This window comes from Talpa occidentalis, unplaced genomic scaffold (assembly GCF_014898055.3).
Source record: "Talpa occidentalis isolate TD23 unplaced genomic scaffold, MPIMG_talOcc4v2.1 talOcc4.5, whole genome shotgun sequence".
NCBI classification, from domain to species: Eukaryota; Metazoa; Chordata; class Mammalia; order Eulipotyphla; family Talpidae; genus Talpa; species Talpa occidentalis.
In genome coordinates, this window is record NW_023604861.1 from 92,986,579 (window position 1) to 93,011,577 (window position 24,999).

Consider the following 24,999-nt stretch of genomic DNA (forward strand, 5'->3'; position numbering starts at 1 on the left):
AAAAGAAGCGCCTTGGAATATCCTGATAAGATTGTCTTTTGTTGTTTATAATGAGCCCCTTTAGACCTCACTGACTTCATGCTGAAGTGAGGACTCAGGGTGAGCTCTTAGATAGTTTGTTGGGAGGAGTTGGCCAGGGTAGACAGGGAAACCAACCAGCGATTACAGAGTGGGAACTTTCACCCCCACCTCCTAACTTCCACAAAGGGAAGTGAGACTGGAGATTGGTAATTGACTTAATCAATCAGGTGATAAATGACTTAATCATACCAATGTAATGAAATTTCAATAAAACTCTAGACGATATTCAGAGAGCTTCCAAGGTGGGAAACATGTCAATGGATGCCAGCTCCATGGTGCTAGAGCTCCTGTGCCCTCCTGCCTAGATCTTGCCCTGATCTTCTCTACCATTTGACAGTAACTGAGTTCCATTCTTTATTATAAAAATATAGTTGTATGTACAGTCTTTAGAGAGTTCTGTAATTCATCCTAACAATTATTGAACCTGAGGGGTTTGTGGGAAGCCCCAAGTTTGTGGCAAGTAAGACAAAAGTAAGTTATCTGGAGGAACATCAGCACTTGCAATTGATATTTTAAGTTGAACAAAGTTGCCAAACTAAGCCCCTTAACCTAAGAGGTCTGTTACCTGGTGGCTACTATCTGACTTCAACTAAATTGTAGGGCACCTAGTTGGTGTCAGAGAATAGGTTTTGGTATATAACTTGGGACTGGAGTCAGATAAGAAGCTGAGAGTATGGGGGAGCAGGCCAAAAAGAATCCCATTTTGTACTGACCCCAGAATTACTCCCGGGGGGACAGTTGTGACTGAGAAGACCAGGACTTACCTAAAGAGCTGAGATGTGCTAGAACTAAGGCACAGCAAGTGTTAAAAGTTCTGCAGAAGAAATAAGAGCAGTTTTCAAAGACAGCAACAGCTAGAAATGGAGCAATTGGAAGATGCAGAACCACCACAGGGGCCTGGGGGTGGGGAGGAGGAACTTTATCACATCGGACTTGGGAGAAGGATTAGAGTAAGAACTGAAGGAGAAAAGTTGTGGTGATTATTTCTCTGTGGTTTTGGTGGGACTCCAGGAAAGTGTGACAAATACTTACTTCTGGGTTGAGAGCATCTTACAGCTTTTCTCAGCAATAGTCTACCACATAAAAATGTTACTCCAAAATTAAAATTAATTTTTAATACCGTCTCCCATAATCACTGCCTCCTAAAGAGACTGTGAAGAATCTAAGAAGGGGCTATGCTCTGCGTTTGGGGAGTATGGAGACAGGAAATAGGTGAGATATTCAAAGCAATAAAACACCAGACCAAACTCATTTGAAGTCTCCTCAAATCTGGGCCTGAACGTCCCCCCAGGATGTCAGTATAACTCAAAGCCATTTTACATGTGACTCACAGGACAGAATGAGACCCATAAACTCAGGGTGAAATAACTTGACAAATCTGATGACATCTGAGAATGATATGCCTTGTCTTGCTCAAAGCTGCTTGTTCTAGGGCAGAAGAGGGAATGCTGAAGAGGGGCCCTTTCATTTCTGTAAAATGTTGCAGTAGAGGTTTTCCAGCATCTAGTAATGATGGAATAGCTTGATCAGATGGATCTTCCCACAATAAATTTGGACAAACAATTTATAAGAAAACAATTATCTATAAGCACTGAAGGGTGACAAAAATCAGACAGATGATGCAGGGATTACCTGTGAAACATCTGAATTTGTAGCTTTTTGCTTGAGGGCCCTCCCCAATGTATAATAAATACTAGAATTAACCCAAAAAAATAGTATAAGGCCAAACAGAAAATCTGAAAAGCCTTCATCTATCAAAGAAATGGAATTTATAATCAAAACCTGTCACAAAGTAAATTTCAAGCTCTGGTGGTTTTACTGGTGAATTCTATTACATTTAAGAAAAAAACAATACCAATCTTGTGCCAACTCTTTCAGAAAATAGAGGATAAAAGAATACTTCTCAAATTATTGTATAAAGCCAATATTACCCCAATGATAAGCCTGGCAAAGACACCATAAGAAAATAAAATTTTGAAAAGCATCCCTTGAAAAACATCCCTTTTAACAAAATATTAGCAAATTGACCCAGCAACATATGACAGAGTAATGTGTCCAAGTGGCATTCATGAATGGGAATATATGTCATTATTTAAAAACTAAACATTTAAATTGAGCAAATAAAGGTGCCCATTTCATAGATTCAAAAAAAAAAAAAAGGTACTTATTTCATAGATTCAAAAAAAATCAACAGACAAAATTCATCAACCATTCAGGGTTAAAAATACAAGAAAGCAAACAAAACACCAGAAACATTCAGGTAACTTGGAACAGAGGGGACTTGCCCCCATGTGATGAAGGACAGATATGAACATCCTCGGCATCATCTTTAATGGAAAACCGTGGAAAAATCTCCAGATTGGAAACTAGGCAAGGATATCTGTTCTTCTGCCTATTCAACATTGCAGTAGAGCAAGTGCAATAGGGCAAGGAAAAGAAAATGGCACAAAGTTTACAAAGAAAGAAGTAAAACTCTATTCATAGGAAACAAATTCCTATACTAAATTCCCCCAAAAATCTATTTTTTAAAACCACTAAATTTAATAAATTTATTTCACCACGTCAATGTACAAAAATCAATTTATGTTTGTATATTTTTGTGGCAAAAAAATTGAAATACAGAAGACTCAGTACTGTTAACTGGCCAGTTCCTTTCAAAATAGTCAACAGAACTTAACTAAACCCCAATCATAATCCTATAGAAATCAACCAACTCACCCTAAAATTAAATAACCATAGCAACGATGGGGATGAATTGGAGGTACACATTACACAAAAATAGCAGAATCTTGATAATTTTCAAAGTTGGGTGATGGGTACTTGAGAGTTTATTAGCAATTATTTAGCAAATGTTTGAAAGTTGCTCTAATGAAAGTTAAAAATGCATCGGGCTCATGAGTTGGACTTTCACTTTTGGGTTGTACAAATGAAATTAGAAAAAACAGAACTAAATATCCTGCTCAGATATGTCTGGAGTTGCTCAGACCAGAGGTGGTGGTGGTTGCAGGAGGGAAAGAGGTGAAAGCCATAGTCAGGAAGGCAGGAGGGAGTAGCTTCACACAAGATTTTAGGTGGGGTGAAGGGAAAAGGGAATGGGAGAGGGAAGATGGAGTGGGAGAATAGGGTCAAGCGGGCACTGAGCTGCTTTAGAAACAGAAGTATGAGGAGCGGGGATGTGTAGAGATGGATGCTCAGGGGACAGAAAAGGGAGACAAGCTAGGCCTGAAACAGCCTGGAACCAGGGGTGTGTGCTCACAAGACCCTCTTCTGTTAGTCACCTGTCCCTATGAATTACATCCCTGTCACAAATACTGTTAGACAAGAATAGGCTTGCCCTATAGGGACCTTTGGTTGGAAGCACCCACCCAGAAAGACTGAACATGTTTTCCTCCCTGGCCACGGGCATCAGCCTGTGATCCCAGGGGTACATTCAGGAGTTATGGAGCAATGCCAAGTCCAACCTGTAATGAGCACCCTTACACACCCATATGTTCTGCCCAGCTATTCTGTGAGATAGGGGTCATCATCCCTGCTTTCAACATGAGGAAGCAGCTGAGCAGGAATTAAAGTCTCCTTGATGCAAAGGTGATGACATGTCCCTGGGCCCGGGTGGAATGCTTGGACTGTGAATCCCTCTCCTGACACCTTTTCTTTAAACCCGCAGCAGCCTGGACATGGTTCCCCAGCCTCCCAAAACCTCCGTTAGCCCCTCCCAGGGCTCATTGGTCTAAAGCACTGTGCTCTTCACCTCCTCCAAATTTGCACTCATCTCGTCCCTGGAGACTTATCCTTCTTTTGTGCATGACTGGTACCTCTATCCTTCAGGGCCCAGCTAACATCCCCTCCCCAGGGACACATCCCCAAACTTTTTTTCAGGGGCTTCTCCTTCAGGTTGTATTTTGAAGCTCTTATTTGGCCAGTTAGACAATTTGAGAATATTTTGTCTCTCTCCAGAAGGTAAACTCCTGAAGACAGATGGCATCTGTCTTTTGTGACAATTATCCATTGGGATTGCTGCTTGTTAACAAGTCTCTTTTAAACAAAAGTAGAGCAGTGACCACTTTCCTGCAGTGACTGTGGTAGACCTCAGGCAAAGAAATGGGGTTCTAGATGGGGAAGAGGAGAGCCATCTGCACAACCACAGAAAAATGCACCATTATTGAAGGCCCTCCATATCCCAATTAGGAAAAAACAGAAACATAGATGTGTTTCTGCCTGCAATCTTGATGATGATGATGATGACGACAGTGATAATGGTGGTGGCACTGACAATTAAATTGCCTTAAGTGTCAGAGATACTTAATATTTACCCCTAATTTTCAACACTCACCTGCAAGATGATAAATATTATATATACATATGAGAAAACTATGATTCAAGAGACTTAGAGTCGCTCTCTGTCTGAGACAAATGGCACATTGAATTTTTTTATAGCCTCATTCTCTCAAGTCAGAGTGTTCTCTACTGAGCTCATTCAAACACACGTGTGCACACATGTACTCTCCATTTTTCCCATTCCCCCCATTTTCTATAATGGAATAATAAAGTCTCCAAACTGTGTTCAAGCCAAATGATAGATTTATTGGCTATCTCCGTATACAAGGAGGTGAAAACGGTTCTCAATGTCCTAAAATCCGAGAGTCAGGTGCACAGGCTGACAACAGAGGACATCAGATGCGAACTGCTGCTGGTTCCCATTCCACGATACATCATTCCATACATTTAGGGAACTTTCAGTTTTTCTTTCACAGCAGCTTCCTCTTTTCAAACTCCTTTGGAAATAGAAGTGAGGGAGAGGAGATAAAAGACAAAAGATCCAAATTATATTCATAGGCAAAGTGATTGTTACCTCTTATCCTTAGGATCCTCTGAACAACCAAAAATTACAGAAGTAAAATGTACCAGAATGAAAGTGCTTGAACACAAAATAACAGCTTTCAAATCAATCTCTGGCCATTTGAATTTCACTTAAGTTAAATGCAGAGCTGTAACTTTATGTCTCCTAAATGCAAAAGCTCTGAGGCTTTGAATTATATTTTTTGTATACTGAAGTATTAACAATAGGAGTTTGACAAACCTGATTGTGATAGCCAATGCTTTAATGCTGTACATGAACATCAGCCTTTTTAATAAGGCAATGGAAGATTTGTTTAGTTTCTAAGAGAATAAAACTAAATACAGATTCACTTAAGATCTGAAAAAAATGTCAAGAACCTTAGAAATATATGAAAAGGAAACAATATGGAATTAACATTTCTCTACCTGTAACAATTAGAATACAACATGTGTAGATGCCTGCTGCCACTTACTGGACAAAAATGGTAACACATGTCTCCAATGTGAATAAGAATTTGCTTCTGCCCTTCCCCTCTTTTAAATAAATTCACCTTTCCACACTCACTAACCACCCAGGCTTCTTTCAAACACTATGGCCAACTTTCATATTCCAAAAACAGGATCAAAGAATCGATAAAACAAGGATCCATTTTATTTTTCTTAAGTCAAGGGCAAGAAAATAGAGTCAAAACACCATTCCCTCCTGGAAATGCAATGTGTGCCTCTTTTCAGCATTCTTAAAAAAGTTCCTTTGCTTCCTGTTTGCTTTTTTGTGAAGGCTATCACCATGATAAAAAATAAAGAGAGTGCTAAATGATTACAAAATGATCACAGAAAATACTATGTCATTTTGAAAATTTTAAACCATGGTGTACCACTGAAGAGAAAAGATGGTTAAAAAGTTGATCTTCCAACCTACAAATAACAATGTTCGCAAGACAGGCAGAGCCAGAAACCAAAGGCTGAACCTACCCTGCCTGCTTCCTTAAATATCTCTTCACCCCAACTACCTCTTCATCTAGTTTCCATTTCCTGGTACTCAGCTGTCAATCCCTCTACCTGGAAACAGAAACCTACTGGATCAGGATAGCTACATCCCAAAAAACCTCCACAGAAAAAACAAAAGCTAATGAATGGAATTCATGGCATTTATGAATTCCAAAACACTTTCTTTATATCACATCTTGCCACTCACAAAAGAGCAAATACCAATATTTATAAAAACAAAGTTTTTAATCAGAACGTTAATCCTGGTCATGTCCAAATAGACATTAGAGTGATAGTCAAGTTGCTACAGATTGTTAAGCTGCACACAAAAAAAGAAAAGAAGAGATAAGACCCAGAAGACAAGGTCACGATTTCTAGGTACCCAGTGTGGTCCACAGTTTAAGGCCTGTAACTTCAGGGCATTCAGGCCACTGGCATAGCTCACCTTGTAGAGGGTGGTTCCCAGTTGCGCAGGAGACATGCTGACTATAACTCCTGCATTCTGAAGGGCAGATATCTTCTCTTTAGCACCACCTTTTCCTCCAGCAATAATTGCCCCTGCATGTCCCATTCTCCTGCCAGGAGGAGCCGTTAAACCAGCAATGAAGGACACCACAGGTTTCGCTTTGGGACCCTGCAAAGTGATATTTTAAATGTACTAATGAAAAAATTGATCAAAACTGGACTTCAGATTTATGACTCTGTCAGTAAACAGCAAAATGGATTTGTCAGGACCTATCATTCATCCTCACTAAGAAAACCAACACGAATATTAAACTACTGAAACCAATGCATTCTCCTTTAAGATCACTCACATTATTATATAAACACATGTAAATCATTCTGAGTAAATTTTTTCTAATCTGTTTAGATATTAAACTTTAACTTCACTGGCACAAGCTGTTTTATAAATACATACGTAACTGTTTGAAAAAAAAAAAGACACTTGAACATTTCACATGACTTACGATAATAATGAATCAAGACACAAAAACAGCTTTTATTATTTCAATCTGATTTTATGTCTTAATTGACTATTATGTCATTTAAGTAAATTTACTAAAAGATAAGGTGGAAAGGTATACTGGAAAGGAGTCACCAGACTTGACTTCCTACTGACAAAAGCTGCATTACTTTGAACAAGGCATGTCACCTTTCTAGACATCTGTCTGCTTCCTCCTCTATGAAATAAAATGGCTAAATCAGTTTGATGGCCACGGATCCTTTCTCTTCTGAAATTCTATAAAATCTAAGAAAGAAGATCAGGCCTGGTTTTATTCAACGACAGTGCATTCTAATGTGCAACCTCTAAGTTCACAGCAGCACTGTGCTAGATTCTGAGGTTGACATAAAACCCATACACAGGAAATAAGAAGCCTATAATTTAGAATTACAGTTGAAAAAATAACCAATATATTTTAAATATATATTTTTATGAATATATAATATAAAAATGTCAATCAGTTAAAAGAGGCCATAAAGGAATAAATGAATATATGCTAAATTTCACAAACACCACATTCATAACAGGAGTCAAGAGGCAACAGAGGATCCAGGTAAAAGAAAAAGAGAGAGGCCTGCACAGGGCAGCACCAGAGCACAGGTGGAATCTGTGGGCCTTCATCCAGGTATTATCAATATCTAGTCCTCTCAAGCAGTTGTTCACAAATCATTTGGAACCCCTTCCTTATACTTAAAAATTGTCAAGGATCCCAAAGAACTTTTGTTTTTAATAATTTTATCTGCTATTTACTCTATAAAAAAATCAATGAAATTTTATAAATATTTACTAATTTATTCAAAACAATATTCTAGTGAGACATTATTTTATAGTTTTGCAACTAGACTAAATGAAAAGTAAATGAATTCTAACTGCTTTTACATTCAATCTATTGCAACATGTTATTCTGGCTGAAGTACAAGAAGAAAATTTGGCCTCACACACATATATAGTTGGAAAAGTATTTTAGTTGCCTGTCAGATAATTGTGGCTATTCTTCTTTGATACAACACAAACCTCCTCAAGCACTAACTTCTTAAAGTTTAAATGCAATGCTAGAATGTGAAACCACAACAAAGAACCTCTTGTCCTTTGTTAGTTTAAAATCCATTGATCTATTTTTCACTTTGAAAGGATCTTTTAAGTGATGATTTTATAACACGCATGGTCAGAGAGAAAATACAGGTTCTCTGAGTTATATTGCTCTTCCAAATGCTGACACATGGCAACATTCAGTTTCAACAAGTCACATTCATCAGTATCACCACCATTCTCATTAGGAGGTCTAGGGTGGGAAGTTGGTAAGTAAACAACAGATAGAAGCTCAATTGTATCACTGGCAACAAATACCATGAGTTGTTTCTCCTTAATATGGTAGGCGCACTCAATTCATTTTTTAAAAAAGGACTGTCAAATACCAAAGTCTGAAAGACCAGTTTGTTGGTTATTCTTTCAAGCAAAACTGGTGTTCCATGAAAAAAGCTGCTAACTCAGCTAATTGGAAAAGTGCTTTACTTCCCATTTCAAGACAAAATACTAACTCAAGGTCAAATTAATAATTTTCACTGTTTCATCAAGGACATTCTTAAATGAATTTGACTTTATTTTTTTTAACTGCAAGTGCATGGCAGTGAATAATTACTAGCACAGTTTGCCTCCAATGCCCCTACCCACGCTAGGGTAGCAGCAGGTCAGGTTCTGCATAGTCTGACACTGCTTGCCCCAGCCTTACCTCCCATTATTCTTTCCTGCTCTTTATCTTCCAGTAATTCCGGGCTGCTCTGCCTCTATTCCTCTGCTGAGAAGTTCTTCACTCTCCTCAAATATCTGGCAAATTCCTACTTAACTTTCAAGTGTTCTCTTCTCTCAAGCATTTCTGACTCATCCTCTCAATCTCCACAAATGCCCAAATAGCTGATCATCTTCTGTTCAGCAGTCTCTGTGTCTTTAACACATTTCTACTATTACACTCAGTATAGTAACTGTAACTTATTTCCTACTAGTTCTCCCTCCTAAACGATTAATCCCCTAAACACAGGGACTATGGTCTCACTTACTTCTCTATGCCCAGAAGCTACTATAGCAGAAAATGAAAGACTCCACAAGTCATTTATTCATTCATTGTGGGCTCTGTGGAGGATATTAGCATCTCATATTTGAGTGACACAAATTTCCACTTGATCCCTCTGTCCCCATATTCAAACACTGGGAATACTGCACTAGAAAGAGACAAGAGTAGGATGTAGCTATTAACAAAGAAAAGTCACTTGAAATTTTTAAGTAGAGAAAAACACAATTGAAAGATTATAGGGAAGACTATTCAATCTTAAAAACTGGATATATAAGTGATGAGAAATATGAAAGCCTAAAAACAGAAAGATCAGTTAGGATGACATCGAACACATGCCCAAGACTACCAACTCTTGTCCTTAGTTCACACAATAGGGAAGTCGGGTATACCAAGTTATGAATCCCATCCCTGGTTCACGTGCTATATACATAAGATTGTCAGGTTATTAACCTCTCTGTTCCACTTTCCTCATTCACAAAAGAAGAACACAGGGCTTCCCTGGTGGCGCAGCGGTTGAGCGCTGGGTTGCGAAGCTGCCCGCAGCCTCTGCAGCGCTGGTTCGATCCCCGGCTGCTCCCCGGCCACCAGAGGAGGGTCCCACATGGCGCACAGACCTCTCCTGCCGCCCGCTGCTCCCCTCAGCAGTGTACTTCGGTCCTTCTGCCTGCTCTGCTCCCTGCTCTGACTCTGGTGAATTCTCTCACCCTCCCGCGCTTCTGACTATACCCAGTGCTTGTATGTATAAATAAATAAATAAATCTTAAAAAAAAAAAAAAAGAACATAAACATCTTGCTCAAAAGTCAAGATAAAGATTAAACAACACTACTTTTGCAAATAATTATGGCCATTGTAATGATCATATTAATAGTTATAGCAACAAATAACATTACTAAGTGTTCACTCTATATTGTTGTATATAATATGTCAAACTAAACTGTTCTATACAGAATCTCCTAACACAGTAGGTCCTCAATAAGAATTAGTGCATAAGAACTAACCAGGAATAGGAAAGCATGTACCCAGTGAAGCAATATGTCCACTTAGCTTTCTAAGCTATTCAAAATATAGGTCCAGAAGTCAGATTTTACATAAATTTAAAACATTACAACTCTTGTGAAATTTTTTCAAGAGACTCTAATAACATTTTACTCCAATCTACTTATTTTTTCATTATCCAACATTTACTGGTAACTACTGTACCAGGATACTTAGCATTAAGGCTACAATTCCCAGTTGTCCATAATATAGTCTAGAATGAGGCAAGATTATTAAGCATGGCTTGCAGAAGGAACAAGCAAAAGAAAATAATAAAAACTTCATTCAGAAGGGTCATGAATCTGAAAAGGAACATCAGAATAGCATGTGAGAGAATGGAATACTATGCCAAATCTGGCCTTTAGTCTGGAATAAGAGACTAATGAAATAATGGAAAACTGTGATGGTTCAAAACTAGGGGACATAAGGCTCCACTGTCTGTGTTTCAGGAGGACAGATAATTTGGGCAGCTATATGCAGGATGACTGAGAGAGACCGGGAATGGGTGGAGGGAAAGGAGTAGAGCTATCCAGATGAAATTACTGACATGGTCCAGGTGAGATAATTGAGGCCCTGAACTAGGGACACTAAAGACAATGTTCTGAATCTCAACACACTATTGAGATCTCAGAAACAGAAATACACCACTGAGATCTCACAAACAGAGCTGGTAACTGAGTGAAAACAAGGGGTGAAAGAGAAATAACAGATGGCCCTGAGATTTCTGCCTTAGAAATTGCATGAGTGTGACATTGTTTATATATAATAATCATTCACACTTGGGGAAAAGGCTCAGAAAGTAAATCCATGGAAGGAGAAGGAGAAAAACCAAGAGAATGGAGAGGATAAAGAATAAATCAAGGTCAGCAATGATCTCTGTAAAAGCAAAGTCAGGAGAGTAAGATTCAACAGCAGCAGCAGTTGAACAGCTCAGTAAGAGAACATATTATGTGCCTGGTGTTGGATGTTACTAAGTAACTTAAACTTCATAGATCTTACAGTGCTAAGAGGTAGACACTATTTTGCTAATGTATAAACTGAGGCATGATGAAGTTAAGTAACATGCCCAGGGTTATACAACTTCTAAGTGGCAGACAGAAGCCAGACTGCTGAAAATGAGAGCATGAATAAAAAGCAAGGAAAGCTATCCAGAGAGCAAGGGGAACACGGAGTTACATCTTGCATGGCAATCAGAGTTTAAGATCACCACAGAAGGAAATCAAGTACAGCTAACCCTTGCACAAAGTAGGGGTTAAGTGTGCAAGCTCCTTCCAGAGTTGAAAATCCACTGCACAATTGAAAGTCCAAATATAACTTCTGACTCCCCCAAAACTTTACTAATAACCTGCAGTCAACCAGAAGTAATGTCAATACATAACTAATACAAATTTTGTATATTATATATTGTATTCTTACAAGACAAGCTAGGGGAAAAAATCAAGAGAACCACAAAGGAGAAAACATATATTTACAGTATTAAACTGTATTTATCGACACTATAAGTTTACACTGTTTATAAAAAAAAGTCCACTAAAAGTGGACCCATGCAGTTCAAACCCATGGTGCTCTAGAGTCCACTACATATTCAAAATAGCACTTGAAAATTCCTTAAATCACATATAAATATGCACTATTTGTGTGTATCACCCTATAGGTGATATCACTGGTTTCCTTAACTCTCAATATTCATTATTTTTCCTTTAATCTCAATACTCATTATTTTTCTGTAGAATTTAATTCTTTCACTCTCAATTTCACAATTACAGAAAGAAAGTTATCTCCATTCTCTTGCCTGGTCTTCTGAAAGTGCTTCATTTCTTCACTCATTTGTCTGTATCAGGGAAATCACAGAAATCATCTACATGTTCTCCCCCAAGTCTTGCCACACATTTTCTCAGTGGGGGCTATGAGCACCAAGATGCTTCAGTTATTACTATACTCTCTCTCCATCACCCCAGGAACAAAGCTCAATTCCCCTAAGCTAAATGCCACCATTCCACACTACTCTTTACATTTAATTCTAAAGGAGAAGCAACAGGGAAAGCCTTCATAGGATTTGGGTAATAATAAAGCTTTTCTAATTGACTTTTTTTTTTTTTTTTATAGAGGCATGTTTTTTATTTATTTTATTTGTTTGTTTGTTTTGTTTATACATGCACTGGGTACAGTCAGAAGCGCGGGAGGGTGAGAGAATTCACCAGAGCCAGAGCGGGGAGCAGAGCAGGCAGAAGGACTGAAGTACACTGCTGAGGGGAGCAGCGGGCGGCAGGAGAGGTCTGCACCATGTGGGACCCTCCTCTGGTGGCCGGGGAGCAGCCGGGGATTGAACCGGCGCCGCAGAGGCCGCGGGCAGCTTCGCAACCCAGTGCTCAACCGCTGCGCCACCGGGGAGGCCCTCTAATTGACTTTTGAAGGGAAGTGCTACTCTATACAGAAAGACTGCAGCTAGAGGGCGGTGAGATTCTGAAAAAGAGTATAAAAAGGATAGGATCTTTTGTTGGTCAACCTTAAAAAGAGCAAGAACACTTATTTCCCCTCAGATTAGGAAGAACAGACAAGTGAACATGTAAATGCAGGTCAAGTGAGGGCTTTTCAAGCTGATAGCACAAATGTTATCTGTTCACTAGGAGGCAACTTGCCTCCCATAAACCTGTGGGGTGATGTCATTAAGAAGGATCTAAGCAGAGAACAGACTGTGATAAAGGGGCAAGAGAAGCAATCCAGAAAGAGTATCAAGTTTTCTGAATGGCCAGTATAGAAGGCCTAAAATTAAAGAAGTTTAATTTTATCTTTATGTTTTCTTGAAAAATTAATCCTTGAAAAAATAAATTACCACCAAAACAAGCCTGTGCTATTATTTAAGAGCAAAGTGCTATATTTTTCTAAACCCAAACTTACTGAATTATGTTGCTTCAAAAACTCTGCCGCGTTTTCTTCTGCATTACCACCAATTTCACCAATCAGTACGATGCCTTCAGTGGCTGGATCATTCAGGAAGATTTCAAGACAGTCAATAAAATCTGTTCCATTGAAAGGATCACCTCCAATGCCTGAAAAAAAGTCAAAAACTATGAACACAGCAGGTAATTTGAAGATGGACCACAAAAGTTAAGTCAAGAAATATTTCAAATTGGTTTCTTATTTTACCTACCCCTTCTCACCAGTATATTTAAATATATCCGAACTCATGCATTTAACATCTATCACAAATGCTACTTTACTTCTGCTTACATTTCATGAATGATAAGTGGGGGCTGGCTTGATATTGACAAAGACAACCTGCTTTGTATTTTAGCTCCTTTATCAATTCTCTTCCTCCAACAAGTAAGTGCCAGATAACTTATCTTTAAAATAAGCATTTTTTAAAAATGTGTATCGCTATTACGTGGGAGAATGTCTTCTCTGATTAAACATTTAACAAATTTCTTTGCACAAAGTTACTATTTAATGAGGCATGATGCAGAGAAACCACTCACAAATTTTAAAACACTAATCCAGGAATTCCAAGGGACATCACCCAGTGAGGGTGTTTTGACACTTCTTCCTTTAGATCCAGAGGGGGTAGATCTTTAGACAGTGACTATACATAGAGGCCTCTACTACAAGTTATTATGATGTTTAAGAACAAGTACTTGGACAGGATAAAGCATTTGTTGCCTACCAACTGCTGCCACTCTTTTTCAATTTTTAAATTGTAAACATACTGAAGGCAGAGTTGATTTTCAATGCAATTCTGAAGAATGAAGCAGAAGAAGGGAAGTGGCATTTCCCAAATGTGAGATGTGTCAAGTTTTAGGCTTCATACAGAAGACTTGCCATTTTCTAATTTTTCCAACCTACTTGCTTTAAATTATTTTAAACTAACGAAAAATAAAACTGGAGAATATGGAATTATTACAACTCTACTTTAAAACACATTCTTATTCTTTATCACACTAAGTTACTTTGTATTTAAGGCTGAACTTTGCACATAATAAAGTTTCATTAATGTTTCCAATACTGACTGTTTGGATTTAAGGATTTTGGATTTTTCAGGGCTATATTTTGTAATTTTTAATTATAAAAAATTATTTTTAAAAGAGCTTTTAAAAGGTATTCCCCAAATCTGAAGGAGTATTTATAAAAATGAGAAATCCACCTACCCTTTGGCAACAAATACCAAACTTAGTTTATAGTGTAAAAACACATTTTAAATTTTAAAAGTGGGAGGCAGTATAATTTGGCAAAATAAGAAGAGGTTCTGGGAAGCTCAACCTCCTAACCTAGGTTGTGATCACCAATAAAGCGATAATTGTAAAACTTTTTATCCCAGAAGCACCTTAGAAAGTTGCCTTAAGAATAACAAATACAAAGAATTCAGTAACTGTGAAACACTGAATGGTAGCTTTTAATGATTTATAAAAAAAAAAGCAATTATAGTAATAAAAGCCTTAATATGAATTTCTTCAGTGCAAGCAAAATAAGTGGTATTTTCAGGCATCATGAGTCTCTGGACCCACATATTTGAGGATGTTTGTTCCTTCCTCAACATGAAAGTCAAACCTTGGAGCATGAACCTTGAAAATATATAGAAATTCACACTTAAGCAAATTAAATTTCAGGTCATAATATCTTTTAAATAAAATGACATCAAAACCCCTTGTAAATAAAAAAAAAACCACAAACAATAACTATTATACTCATTCAATGAAGATACTGCATTCTAACAAACAGATTTTAGCAAAAATCCCTCACCAACACACAAAGTCTGCCCCAATCCAACTTGTGTCGTTTGGTGGACTGCTTCATAAGTCAGGGTGCCAGATCTGGACACAATACCTTAAAAGAAGACAAATTTAAAAATTTAGCTTGTGTTCATATGATAGACCATCATATGGTAAACTAAATTAGAAAAACAAATATACGTAAAATCTATCCCACAATTTGTCATCCAAATAAGTTTCAAACAATAAAATAAGAAAAAAGGTTTTAAATCAGAGCAGGGAGGTTTTAAAAGTTAGACATAGGAGAGAGCATATTATTAATGAGGGTTATTCCATATACATAAAAGGAGTGCGACAAAGACCTAAGTTACCTCTTCTAAGACCCTGTTTAGGGTGGCGGAACATAATGGATTAGACTTACAGATACCCAGCTATTAGACCACTAAAACCTTTAGTCTACAATACCAGCATTAGTTACATTAGCTACCTTCCTTCCTCACAACTGTTTTTCTAATAATTTTCAAACAATATGTAGACTTCAAAGCCAATATAAAGAAAACTGGGGAATAAGGCCAAACTTCCTCTGGGTTTAAATATGGAGGTTTCTCAAAATATATTACCATATATCTACCATAATCCAGCAATTCCACTACTAGGTATCTGCTCAAAGAATACAAAGCACTAACTTGAAAGGATTCATGCACTCTTATGTTCTGCAGCATTATTTACAATAGCCAAATTACGGCTGCCCATTAGCAGAGCAGAAGATTGAGAAGATATGATATATATTTGCAGTGGAATACTATGGAGCTATAAAAAAGATGAACCATTGCCATTTGCAACAACATGGATGAAACTGAAGGGGATGATACTAAGCAAAATAAGTCAGAAGGAAAAAGACAAATACCAGATGGTTTCACTTTTACACAGAATATACAGAAACAGGGTCAGAGAAAACCAAAAAATAACCAACCCTACAAATTTGACTGTAGAATTGAGCAGTAGTAGAGGGGAAGACTGGTAAGCAAAGTATGGAGGTTGCCCAATGGACACTGGAGGAGGACTACAGGTGCCTTAGTAGTGGGTGTGGTATAGTAACATACATCTAAAAAGGTAAGGTCCTTTGCATCACAGACAGTGCTGCAAACCAATGTTACAATTAAAAACAAGTTAATTATTAAATTTGATTTACACAATCACAAATTCTCTAAGTTTTGAACTTAAGGGGAATGAAATTTTTTTAATCTACAAGAAACATACTCACCAATTCTACCTTTCTTGTGAATATGGCCAGGCATGATGCCAATTTTGCATTCTCCAGGCTGAAAAGGAAAGTAAATCACAGTTTCAGAAAAGTACCTATGAGTATAACTCATAGGTCATATACACAAGTATATTTGGACTGATCCAAAGCTAGTTAGTCTACGAGAGGCTTAACCTTGTCTCACTTTTATTATTTACACTCACATTGATGATTCCAGGGCAGTTTGGCCCAATCAGTCTTGTCTTTCCCTGGCGCAGCAGTTTGTGCTTAACTCGTACCATGTCCTGCTGAGGGATACCTTCAGTAATGCACACAACCAAGGGCATTTCTGCCTCAATGGCTTCATCAATGGCAGCAGCAGCAAAAGGAGGAGGAACATAAATGACAGTAGCTGTTGCTCCTGTCTGTTCTTTGGCCTGAAACATTAACCAGGAAGCACATTATTATTAGTTAAGCTATATACATTTTCTTTTTTTTTTTTTTTTAAGATTTATTAATTTGCTTATTTATTTATTTATTTATACAAGCACTGGGTACAGTCAGAAGCGCGGGAGGGTGAGAGAATTCACCAGAGCCAGAGCGGGGAGCAGAGCAGGCAGAAGGACCGAAGTACACTGCTGAGAGGAGCAGCGGGCGGCAGGAGAGGTCTGCGCGCCATGCGGGACCCTCCTCCGGTGGCCGGGGAGCAGCCAGGGATCGAACCGGAGCTGCAGAGTCTGCGGGCAGCTTCACAACCCAGCGCTCAACCGCTGCGCCACCAGGGAGGCCCTATACATTTTCAATACCATGATTTTAATGTCTTGGGTCAGGAAAGGACACTACCTGTAGGTATTAGATGCCTTCATTCTTCCCATTAAAAAGTTCACTATGCTATCAGAAAACAACAGAATATACCATGGTCTTTTCTGTCCCCTTAGTATGCTCCTCTGAATTGAATTTCTGTGACACCACTTTCCCTCAGTTAGTGGCATGTCAGTAAACCTCAAAGCACTGCTGATTTTGTGTTTGTGTACCGTAATTCCCATGGCCATGTTACATTTATTTTGTTCTATAAGACACTGTCTTATCTATTCAGTACCAAAGACCCTATACTCCCCAGGAGAAAAAGAACTTGGATCTCAAACACCTGTTTAAAAATATATCATACTTGATAAATATTATCTAGAGACAAGAAAAACAAAGTTTTTTTAAACTGACAATTTTCACTTTAAATGCTCATTTATTGGAAATAAACTAAAAAACACAGGCAGAAATAGCCACAGAAAAGAAAATAAGTTAAACATTTTACTCTATATTCTACATGGCTTCTCACAATGCAAAGCACTTAAACATTGTCAGTTTGAACATTTTTCTGTCTGTGGCTCAAGCCTGCATTTGGTCTTTAACTACTCTCCTCCTATAAAGATGTATCTTTCTTCCCACTTTTGCATGTGACCATGTCTCTTCTACTGTAAAGAAGAGGAGATTAAAGACAGAGATTGTCCGTGATATCTAATTCTCAAAGAGTAGCAGCAACTATTCTGTGAGAGGGTTCAGTTAAGGCTTCACCATGACAGTTCATGCTTAGTTTTAGTAGCCCCATGTATAAATCAACATGTTGAGGCCAAGAATTATTAAATAACTTTTAGGAGATTACATAGCTAGAAGGTGGTAGAATCAAGATTCAAACCTAAGGATATCTTATTACAAAGTGTCTGTTTTAGTTACAGCAGACTGGTTCCCTGTAAATGTTAAAAGGTAACTTAATCAAGACACAAAGCAAAACCTTTTTGGAAGGCTGTGCCACGGGATTTTACACTGGATAAAAATACTAAGCTATAGAACATACAAATACAATCAGAAGAGGCAGAAGTAAAAGACAGTGTCTTTGGAACTCATTCCTGAATGATCCCCACATCTCCAGAGACTGAGACGTTTTCTCACTGCATCCCTGTTTCTGACAGTGACAAAAGAATGCTAAGGGATATGCTTGCAGATCACCCACAAATGATGCCAACAGTGAAAAATAATTTTTGAAAAACTATGTTCAAGATAACAACAGAGAAAACAAAAGGAATAAAAACTATGTTAGAAACAAAAGATAGGCATGTAGGCATTTGATGGAAAAAACATCCCACATTTCTCTACCTCTTATGTTAAAAATACTGTTAGAAACTGGACTAACAGTGTCTGTACTGGCAAACTAATACTGGATGGGAGGTATCCATCCTACTCACTTGAAAAGTTCTCTATAAGAGCTATACCAGTGAGAGAGAAATAGCAGCTATCTATTTGCATTGTGGTGAATAAGAAATGCATTGCTTAGCAGCAAAAACTTTCTTTACAAAAAAAGCGAGAAAAGCTAATTACAAAAATCAAATCTGCCTAAAATTATGAAAACAGCTCCTCTCCAAACTTTGAGGTCATGAAGTCGGTCATAACAGAATTTAAGGGGAGAGAGGACAAAAAATTTAAAGCAAAATGAATTTAAATGATCCTTCTACAGAGTATATGATTTGTTACTTATATTTCTTACTCTTCAAAATAAGATAAATTTAAAACACACATACATATATAGTACACATACTCTATTTTCAAGTTTAAAGTAAAAAGAAAAATCCAAATTTGGATTATCTGATTTTTCCCTACACCTGAGTATTAAGAGTATACATTAACTTCAATTTGAAGTTAGTGTTTTGATTAAGTCTATAAATTTATACTTTAAAAAAAGCTACATTTTAAAATATACTTTAAAAGTATCCTTCAAGTGTGTGTGTGTGGGAGGGAAGAGGGTAAAAAGTGTAAGTATATATTTTTTTATCATCAATCCCAAATACTAAATTTTCTTATTTTCTTATATTAATAGTCAAGAATTTGTGTTTCTTTTAAAATACTATTATTTTTGTATATAGTCATATAAGTGTAGAGAGACAGTAAGAGAATACACACTGAAATTAGCTCTCTGAAAAGCCAAAATTGAGATGTAGAAAATACTGCAAAACTAAACCTGAAATACCTTTGTATCCATCAGCAGAATTTTTATAATAAGCACTTCTAGTTTTTAACAAAGAATTACAGTTTAATTTAAAAGTCATGTTTAAAGCATTAAGAATTCAACAGGGAAGAAAAAAAGAAATCAAACAGTCTTCATGGAGGAACACAAAGGTATTTACTCTGAGCCATGCAAAGTCTGCCACTTACCATTTGAGTGACTATGGATAGGACCCTTAACCTTTCTGTACCAGTGATAGCCTTTAAAAGGGAATGTCCCCTGCTCATGGATTGGAAGAATAAACATTATTAAAAGGGCCATCCTACCAAAAGCAATATACAGATTCAATGCTATTCCAATCAAAATTTCAATGTCATTCTTCAAAGAAATAGTTGATGAAATTCATATGGAATCACCAAAAACCCCGAATAGCCAAAGCTCTCCTGAAAAAAAAAGAAGGGAATGGAGGCATCACACGCCCAGACTTCAAACTATACTACAAAGCCATAATCATCAAAACTGCATGGTATTGGAACACGAACAGACACACAGACCAATGGAATCAAATAGAAAATCCAGAAATAAACCCACAGATTTATGGTCAACTAATCTTTGACAAAGGAGCAAAGACTATGCATTGGAGCAAAGAAAGTTTGTTCAATAAATGGTGCTGGGAAAACTGGGTCGCTACATGCAAAAGAATGAAGCTTGACCACTACCTCACACCATACACAAAAATCAACTCAAAATGGATTAAAGAACTAGACATAAGACCCGAAACCATAAAATACATAGAAGGAAATATAGGCGAAACACTACGTGATTTGCACATCAAAGACATCTTTACAGACACATCACCCAAAGCAGTGATAGTGAAGGCAAAGATAAACAGCTGGGACTACATCAAATTAAAGAGCTTCTGCACAGCAAAAGAGACAATAACAAAAACAAAGAGAAACCCCACCTCACCGACTGGGAGAACATTTTTGCACACAACACTAATGATAAAGGACTGATCACAAAAATCTGCAAAGAGCTGGTGAGACTCAACAACAACAAAGAAAATAATCCTGTCAAAAAATGGGCAGAAGAGCTAAAAAGAAACTTCTCTGAAGAGGAAATGCAAATGGCCAACAGGCATATGAAAAAATGTTCAACATCGCTTGTAATCAGGGAAATGCAAATTAAAACTACCATGAGATACCATCTTACACCAGTGAGAATGGCACATATTAAAAAAACCAGCAACAACAAATGTTGGCGAGGATGTGGAGAATAAGGAACTCTCCTGCACTGTTGGTGGGAGTGCAAACTGGTCCAACCACTATGGAGAGCTGGGTGGAGATCTCTGGACCTACTAAACATAGAGCTTCCATATGATCCAGCAATTCCACTCCTAGGTATTTACCCAAAGGACACTGAAACATCAATTCCAAAGAGCACCTGCACCCCTATGTTTATAGCAGCACTGTTTACAATAGCTAAGCTTTGGAAAAAACCCAAATGCCCAAAAATAGATGACTAGATCAAGAAGATGTGGTACATATACACCATGGACTATTACTCAGCATTCAAAAAAGATAAACACATGCAATTTGCAGCAACATGGATGGCGCTGGAAGGGCTCATGCTCAGCGAAATAAGCCAGAAAGAAAAAGAAAAATACCAGATGGTCTCACTCATAGCAGGAATCTAGAAAACTTAAATAAGGGAGCAAGAAAATGAATAACTATAAAAAAGTGAAAATCAAAATCAACAAAAAACTATGAACCAGAGATACTCTATTGTGGGTGGGGAGGGGAGGGATTGGGGTCAAAATAAGGGGGTTGCAATTGTATGGGGAATATGAAAATAAAATTTTTAAAAATTTTTAAAAATTTAAAAAAAAAACAAAATAAATAAATAAATAAATAAATTAATTAATTAAATGGGGATGTCAACAGCACCTCAGAGGGTTGTGCTAAGCCTGAATAATGTATGTGTGGAACCCAACACAATGCCTGGCAAACAGCTCATTCTCAGTATGTATTAGGGGGTAAATGCTGACCTGCATACTATTAACCTGGAAGAAGAAAGGGTTAAAAAAGGATAATAAACCAAACAGAAGCCAAGTCATAGCACTTATTCCCTAAGGAGCTAATGTCTGTTTACAAGCAAAAATCACACAGGTTATGGAGAAAACATCCTGAGTCTATGTGGCTAAGGTAAACCCACAGGTTTTTACTGTGACTGAAATTTCTCTATGTCACTGGATTTTAAAATATCAAATGACCCTTCCTAAAGGGACACAATTAAGATGCCTACCCAAAGTTTGCTTGCTCTTCCCCTTCTTTTTCTTGCTGCCGAACTCAGTACTATTACTTACCTCCTTCACAGAATTAAACACTGGTAAGCCCAGATGTGTCTTGCCTCCTTTTCCTGGACTGATTCCTCCAACTATTTGGGTACCATAATCCAATGCCTGCTGGCTATGAAAGGTGCCCTGAGGGACAAATCACAAGACTTGTAAGAAGAGAGAGGCTGCAAAGCATAAAAGGCAATCTTCAGCTATACACAAACACACACATACATACAACATTTAATCCAAATTTGGATTATCTCATTTTTCCCTACACCTGACTATTAAGAGTATACATTAACTTCAATTTGAAGTTAGTGTTTTGATTAAGTCTATAAATTTATACTTTAAAAAAAGCTACATTTTAAAACATACTTTAAAAGTATCCTTCGTGTGTGTATGTGGAAGGGGAGAGGGTAAAAAGTGAGAATGTTAAGGGCCTCCCCGGTGGCACAGCGGTTGAGCGCTGGGTTGCGAAGCTGCCCACAGCCTCTGCGGCGCTAGTTCGATCCCCGGCTGCTCCCCGGCCACCGGAGGAGGGTCCCACATGGCGCGCAGACCTCTCCTGCCGCCCGCTGCTCCCCTCAGCAGTGTACTTCGGTCCTTCTGCCTGCTCTGCTCCCCACTCTGGCTCTGGTGAATTCTCTCACCCTCCCGCGCTTCTGACTGTACCCAGTGCATGTATAAACAAACAAACAAACAAATAAATAAACATGCGTCTATTAAAAAAAAAAAAAAAAGTGAGAATGTTAAAAAAAAGTGCCTCTACTGTAGTAAAACTATAAATCTGTACAAAAGCTTTAAAAGGCAACTTAACGGTAGTTAAGTAGTATGCAGAGTGTCTCTGAATAGTAGTCTGCAGAGTGTCTCTGAATAGAAACATAAGACTAAAATTTGTTGTTGTTTTTTCCTCATTAAAATATCTTCTTAGTGCTTTGTGAAGTGCAAGAAATTTAAATGAACAGAACCTTTGACACCCAATTCTACATTTAGGAATCTATTCTATAGACACAAAGCATACATGATATATATTATATGGCATTATATATATATAAAAATATATATATTTTTGTATACTAAACACTATTATGCACTTTATAGGAATATAAACAAGTTTGTTTAAATTCCTAGAGTAAGAAAAACATGTAGAAGGAAACAAGTCAACTTGCTAACAGAAAAATCCCAGGGAAGTAGAACAGTAGGAAAGAAAGAAAATTATGTTGCATTTTATTGTGGATTACATCACAGATATATTTAAATGATGCAAAAATCTATGACACAGGTATAGGGTAGGGAGAGAGAATGAATGTAAATGAATGAGAACAAATTTAATATTTCAGGCAACTGTGCCTGCTGTCCCCTCAAAGACCATCTGCCCAGAAAGGGTGGAAGGGGAGCAAAGCCGGGGTGCGAAGCACTTCCCCTGCCTGTCTCGGCTCTCATGAGACTCTCTAGTCCAGAGCATGTCCCCACACTGAATCTACATTCCTGTTTATAGTGAATTTTTTTGTACAAGATCTAAATATAAGCCATCTACTTTACTGATTGCCTAACTAAAGAAAGAGTGATCAGCTCCAATACTGGAGGAAAACCAGTGGTGTTACACTTGCTGAAAGAGAATAGGTTGATTTCCAACACAACAGACTCCCAGGGAGAGATTTTTCAGGTAAGTTTAAGCATAATTTTCATCTTACAGGTTGATTAGCACTTAACCTGCTCTGAAAATACAACTCCCTTACAATACCATATACTTTGCTGCAAAAAAAAAATGTATTAAAACTTTTGTGACACAGAAAATAGTTCTATTTTTTATATGTCTAACATACCTGGAACATACATCTTTCAAAAAAATCTTGACAACCTACCTGCTTACCAGTAAAACCCTGGCAAATAACCTTCGTGTTCTTATTAATATAGAGATGTTTCCGAGATGCTGTATAGGAACAATGCCGAATTCCATTCTGTTGCACTGAAAAGTAAAAAAAATAACACATAATAATTTTTCCAAACTTTTGGACGATAATTGAACTTGGCAACAACAAAAATATCCTTTAGAGCAGGAACTATCTTGTGATCATGGCAACTTTAAAGGTTACTTTTTAAATGAGACACACTGACTATAAAAATAGATTTAAAAAAGAAACAAACAAAAGACAATGTTCTATCTCCAGGATCCCCTCTTTACCCAGAACTATCATCTTGTATGTTTTTCTGAATTGAGAGAGAAAACCTGAAGCTTATAATTTTCATTCCTCAGGGGAAAAAGTGGGGCTCAAAAACTCATGCTTCAAATATAATCGCGGGTCTGAAAAGTAGGTATCACCCCTACTAAGAGTGTTAGTCACATACTTGCCCCCTTTGACCCAACCTCTTTAAACCCAACATATAATCAAAACTTTATCAAGAGAACTACTAAGAACACTCTACAACTCATTCCCCTATATTAACTTTTTTTTTAAAGATTTATTTATTTATTTATTCAAGCACTGGGTACAGTCAGAAGCATGGGACGGTGAGAGAATTCACCAGAGCCAGAGCAGGGAACAGAACAGGCAGACCAACGAAATACACTGCTGAGGGGAGCAGCGGGCGGGACAGGAGAGGTCTGTCACGCCATGTGGGACCCTCGCCAGTGCCCGGGGATCGAACCGGCACTGCAACGGCTGCGGGCAGCTTCGCAGCCCAGCGCTCAATCGCTGCGCCACCAGGGGAAGCCCCCTATATTAACTTTAAATGCTAACATTTAATGTGTTCACAGAATAAAGCCTGTCTAAAATATAAGCCAAAATTACTTAATTTGATATCTTTCGATGTAAGACTCAAGACCCTCACATATAAAAATAGTAACGAAAATAAAATAAGCAGGTAAAGTATATGAGGGAGAAACAACAAAAAAAAATCTAAGTTATTTTCAGCAACCTACCTCAATAAAACTGAGAAACCTAAGTCGTTTCTAAAGCCAGCTGTGTATATTTCAAAAGTCAGTAAAAGTAGAGCACAGATGAATTAAAATTGTGGGCTATTTTCTGGCAACCTTCTAAACCCCCATGAAAGCCCAAACTGCTGTCTTTATGATCCTTCCCTGACCCCTTCAAAGTACCAGGCCTTCCTCTACCACTGAGATGGTAGCCCATGAAAGCTAGCCCCAGGAAAGGACAAAACAAAAAACAAAACAAAAAAACAAAACAAAACAAAAAACCCTTGTTATATATATTTGTCCAGGATCTACTCCATGCTTTCTGTCTTGAATCATCACCTGATGCCCTCCTAAATGCAGACCTCAGGTTTTGTATCTGATCCACTTCCATCCCTTAAGCACCTCTTGAGTTGTCTCAGATAGTTGCCTGAGCTTCTAAGGACTTTTAATTTGGGGATCCCTTGTATCTCCAGGGAAGAGACAGACACAGATTTCACCCTTATCAACTGGAGAAGATTGTTCTGTGTGCATATAGTTTTGCTGAGTAACAGACAGATACATTCTTGGACTAGAATATGCTGAACAAGAGGAGATGAGGGAGCCTTTAGGATCGAGTCCTGGCACACCTGTGCTAAGTACCTGAACCTGGACAGCAGACACAACAACTGGACTGGTATTTGTGGCCTGAAAGCCCATTCTAATCAGTCCTATCACTCAAGGACCATACTTGCCTTGCTCCCAGTTCTCCCAGCTGGAAACTCACAACCACAATACTTGTGGAAGAGCTACACACCC

General features: G+C 37.9%; 1 protein-coding gene across 1 annotated transcript in view; it reads right to left on the reverse strand.

Annotated features, from left to right (window-relative positions):
• Positions 1-4,624: 4,624 nt before the first annotated feature.
• Positions 4,625-24,999, reverse strand: part of SUCLG1 (succinate-CoA ligase GDP/ADP-forming subunit alpha) — a 28,219-nt gene continuing 7,844 nt past the window's right edge. Inside the window, exons 2-9 of the mRNA XM_037527725.2 lie at positions 23,153-23,256; positions 21,315-21,431; positions 16,182-16,394; positions 15,979-16,036; positions 14,746-14,829; positions 12,910-13,061; positions 6,350-6,538; positions 4,625-4,853 (exon numbers count right to left, since the gene is read on the reverse strand). Of these exons, the coding sequence (XP_037383622.1) occupies positions 4,827-4,853; positions 6,350-6,538; positions 12,910-13,061; positions 14,746-14,829; positions 15,979-16,036; positions 16,182-16,394; positions 21,315-21,431; positions 23,153-23,256 (944 nt within the window). The 3' untranslated portion in view covers positions 4,625-4,826. The remainder of the gene's footprint in view (positions 4,854-6,349; positions 6,539-12,909; positions 13,062-14,745; positions 14,830-15,978; positions 16,037-16,181; positions 16,395-21,314; positions 21,432-23,152; positions 23,257-24,999) is intronic.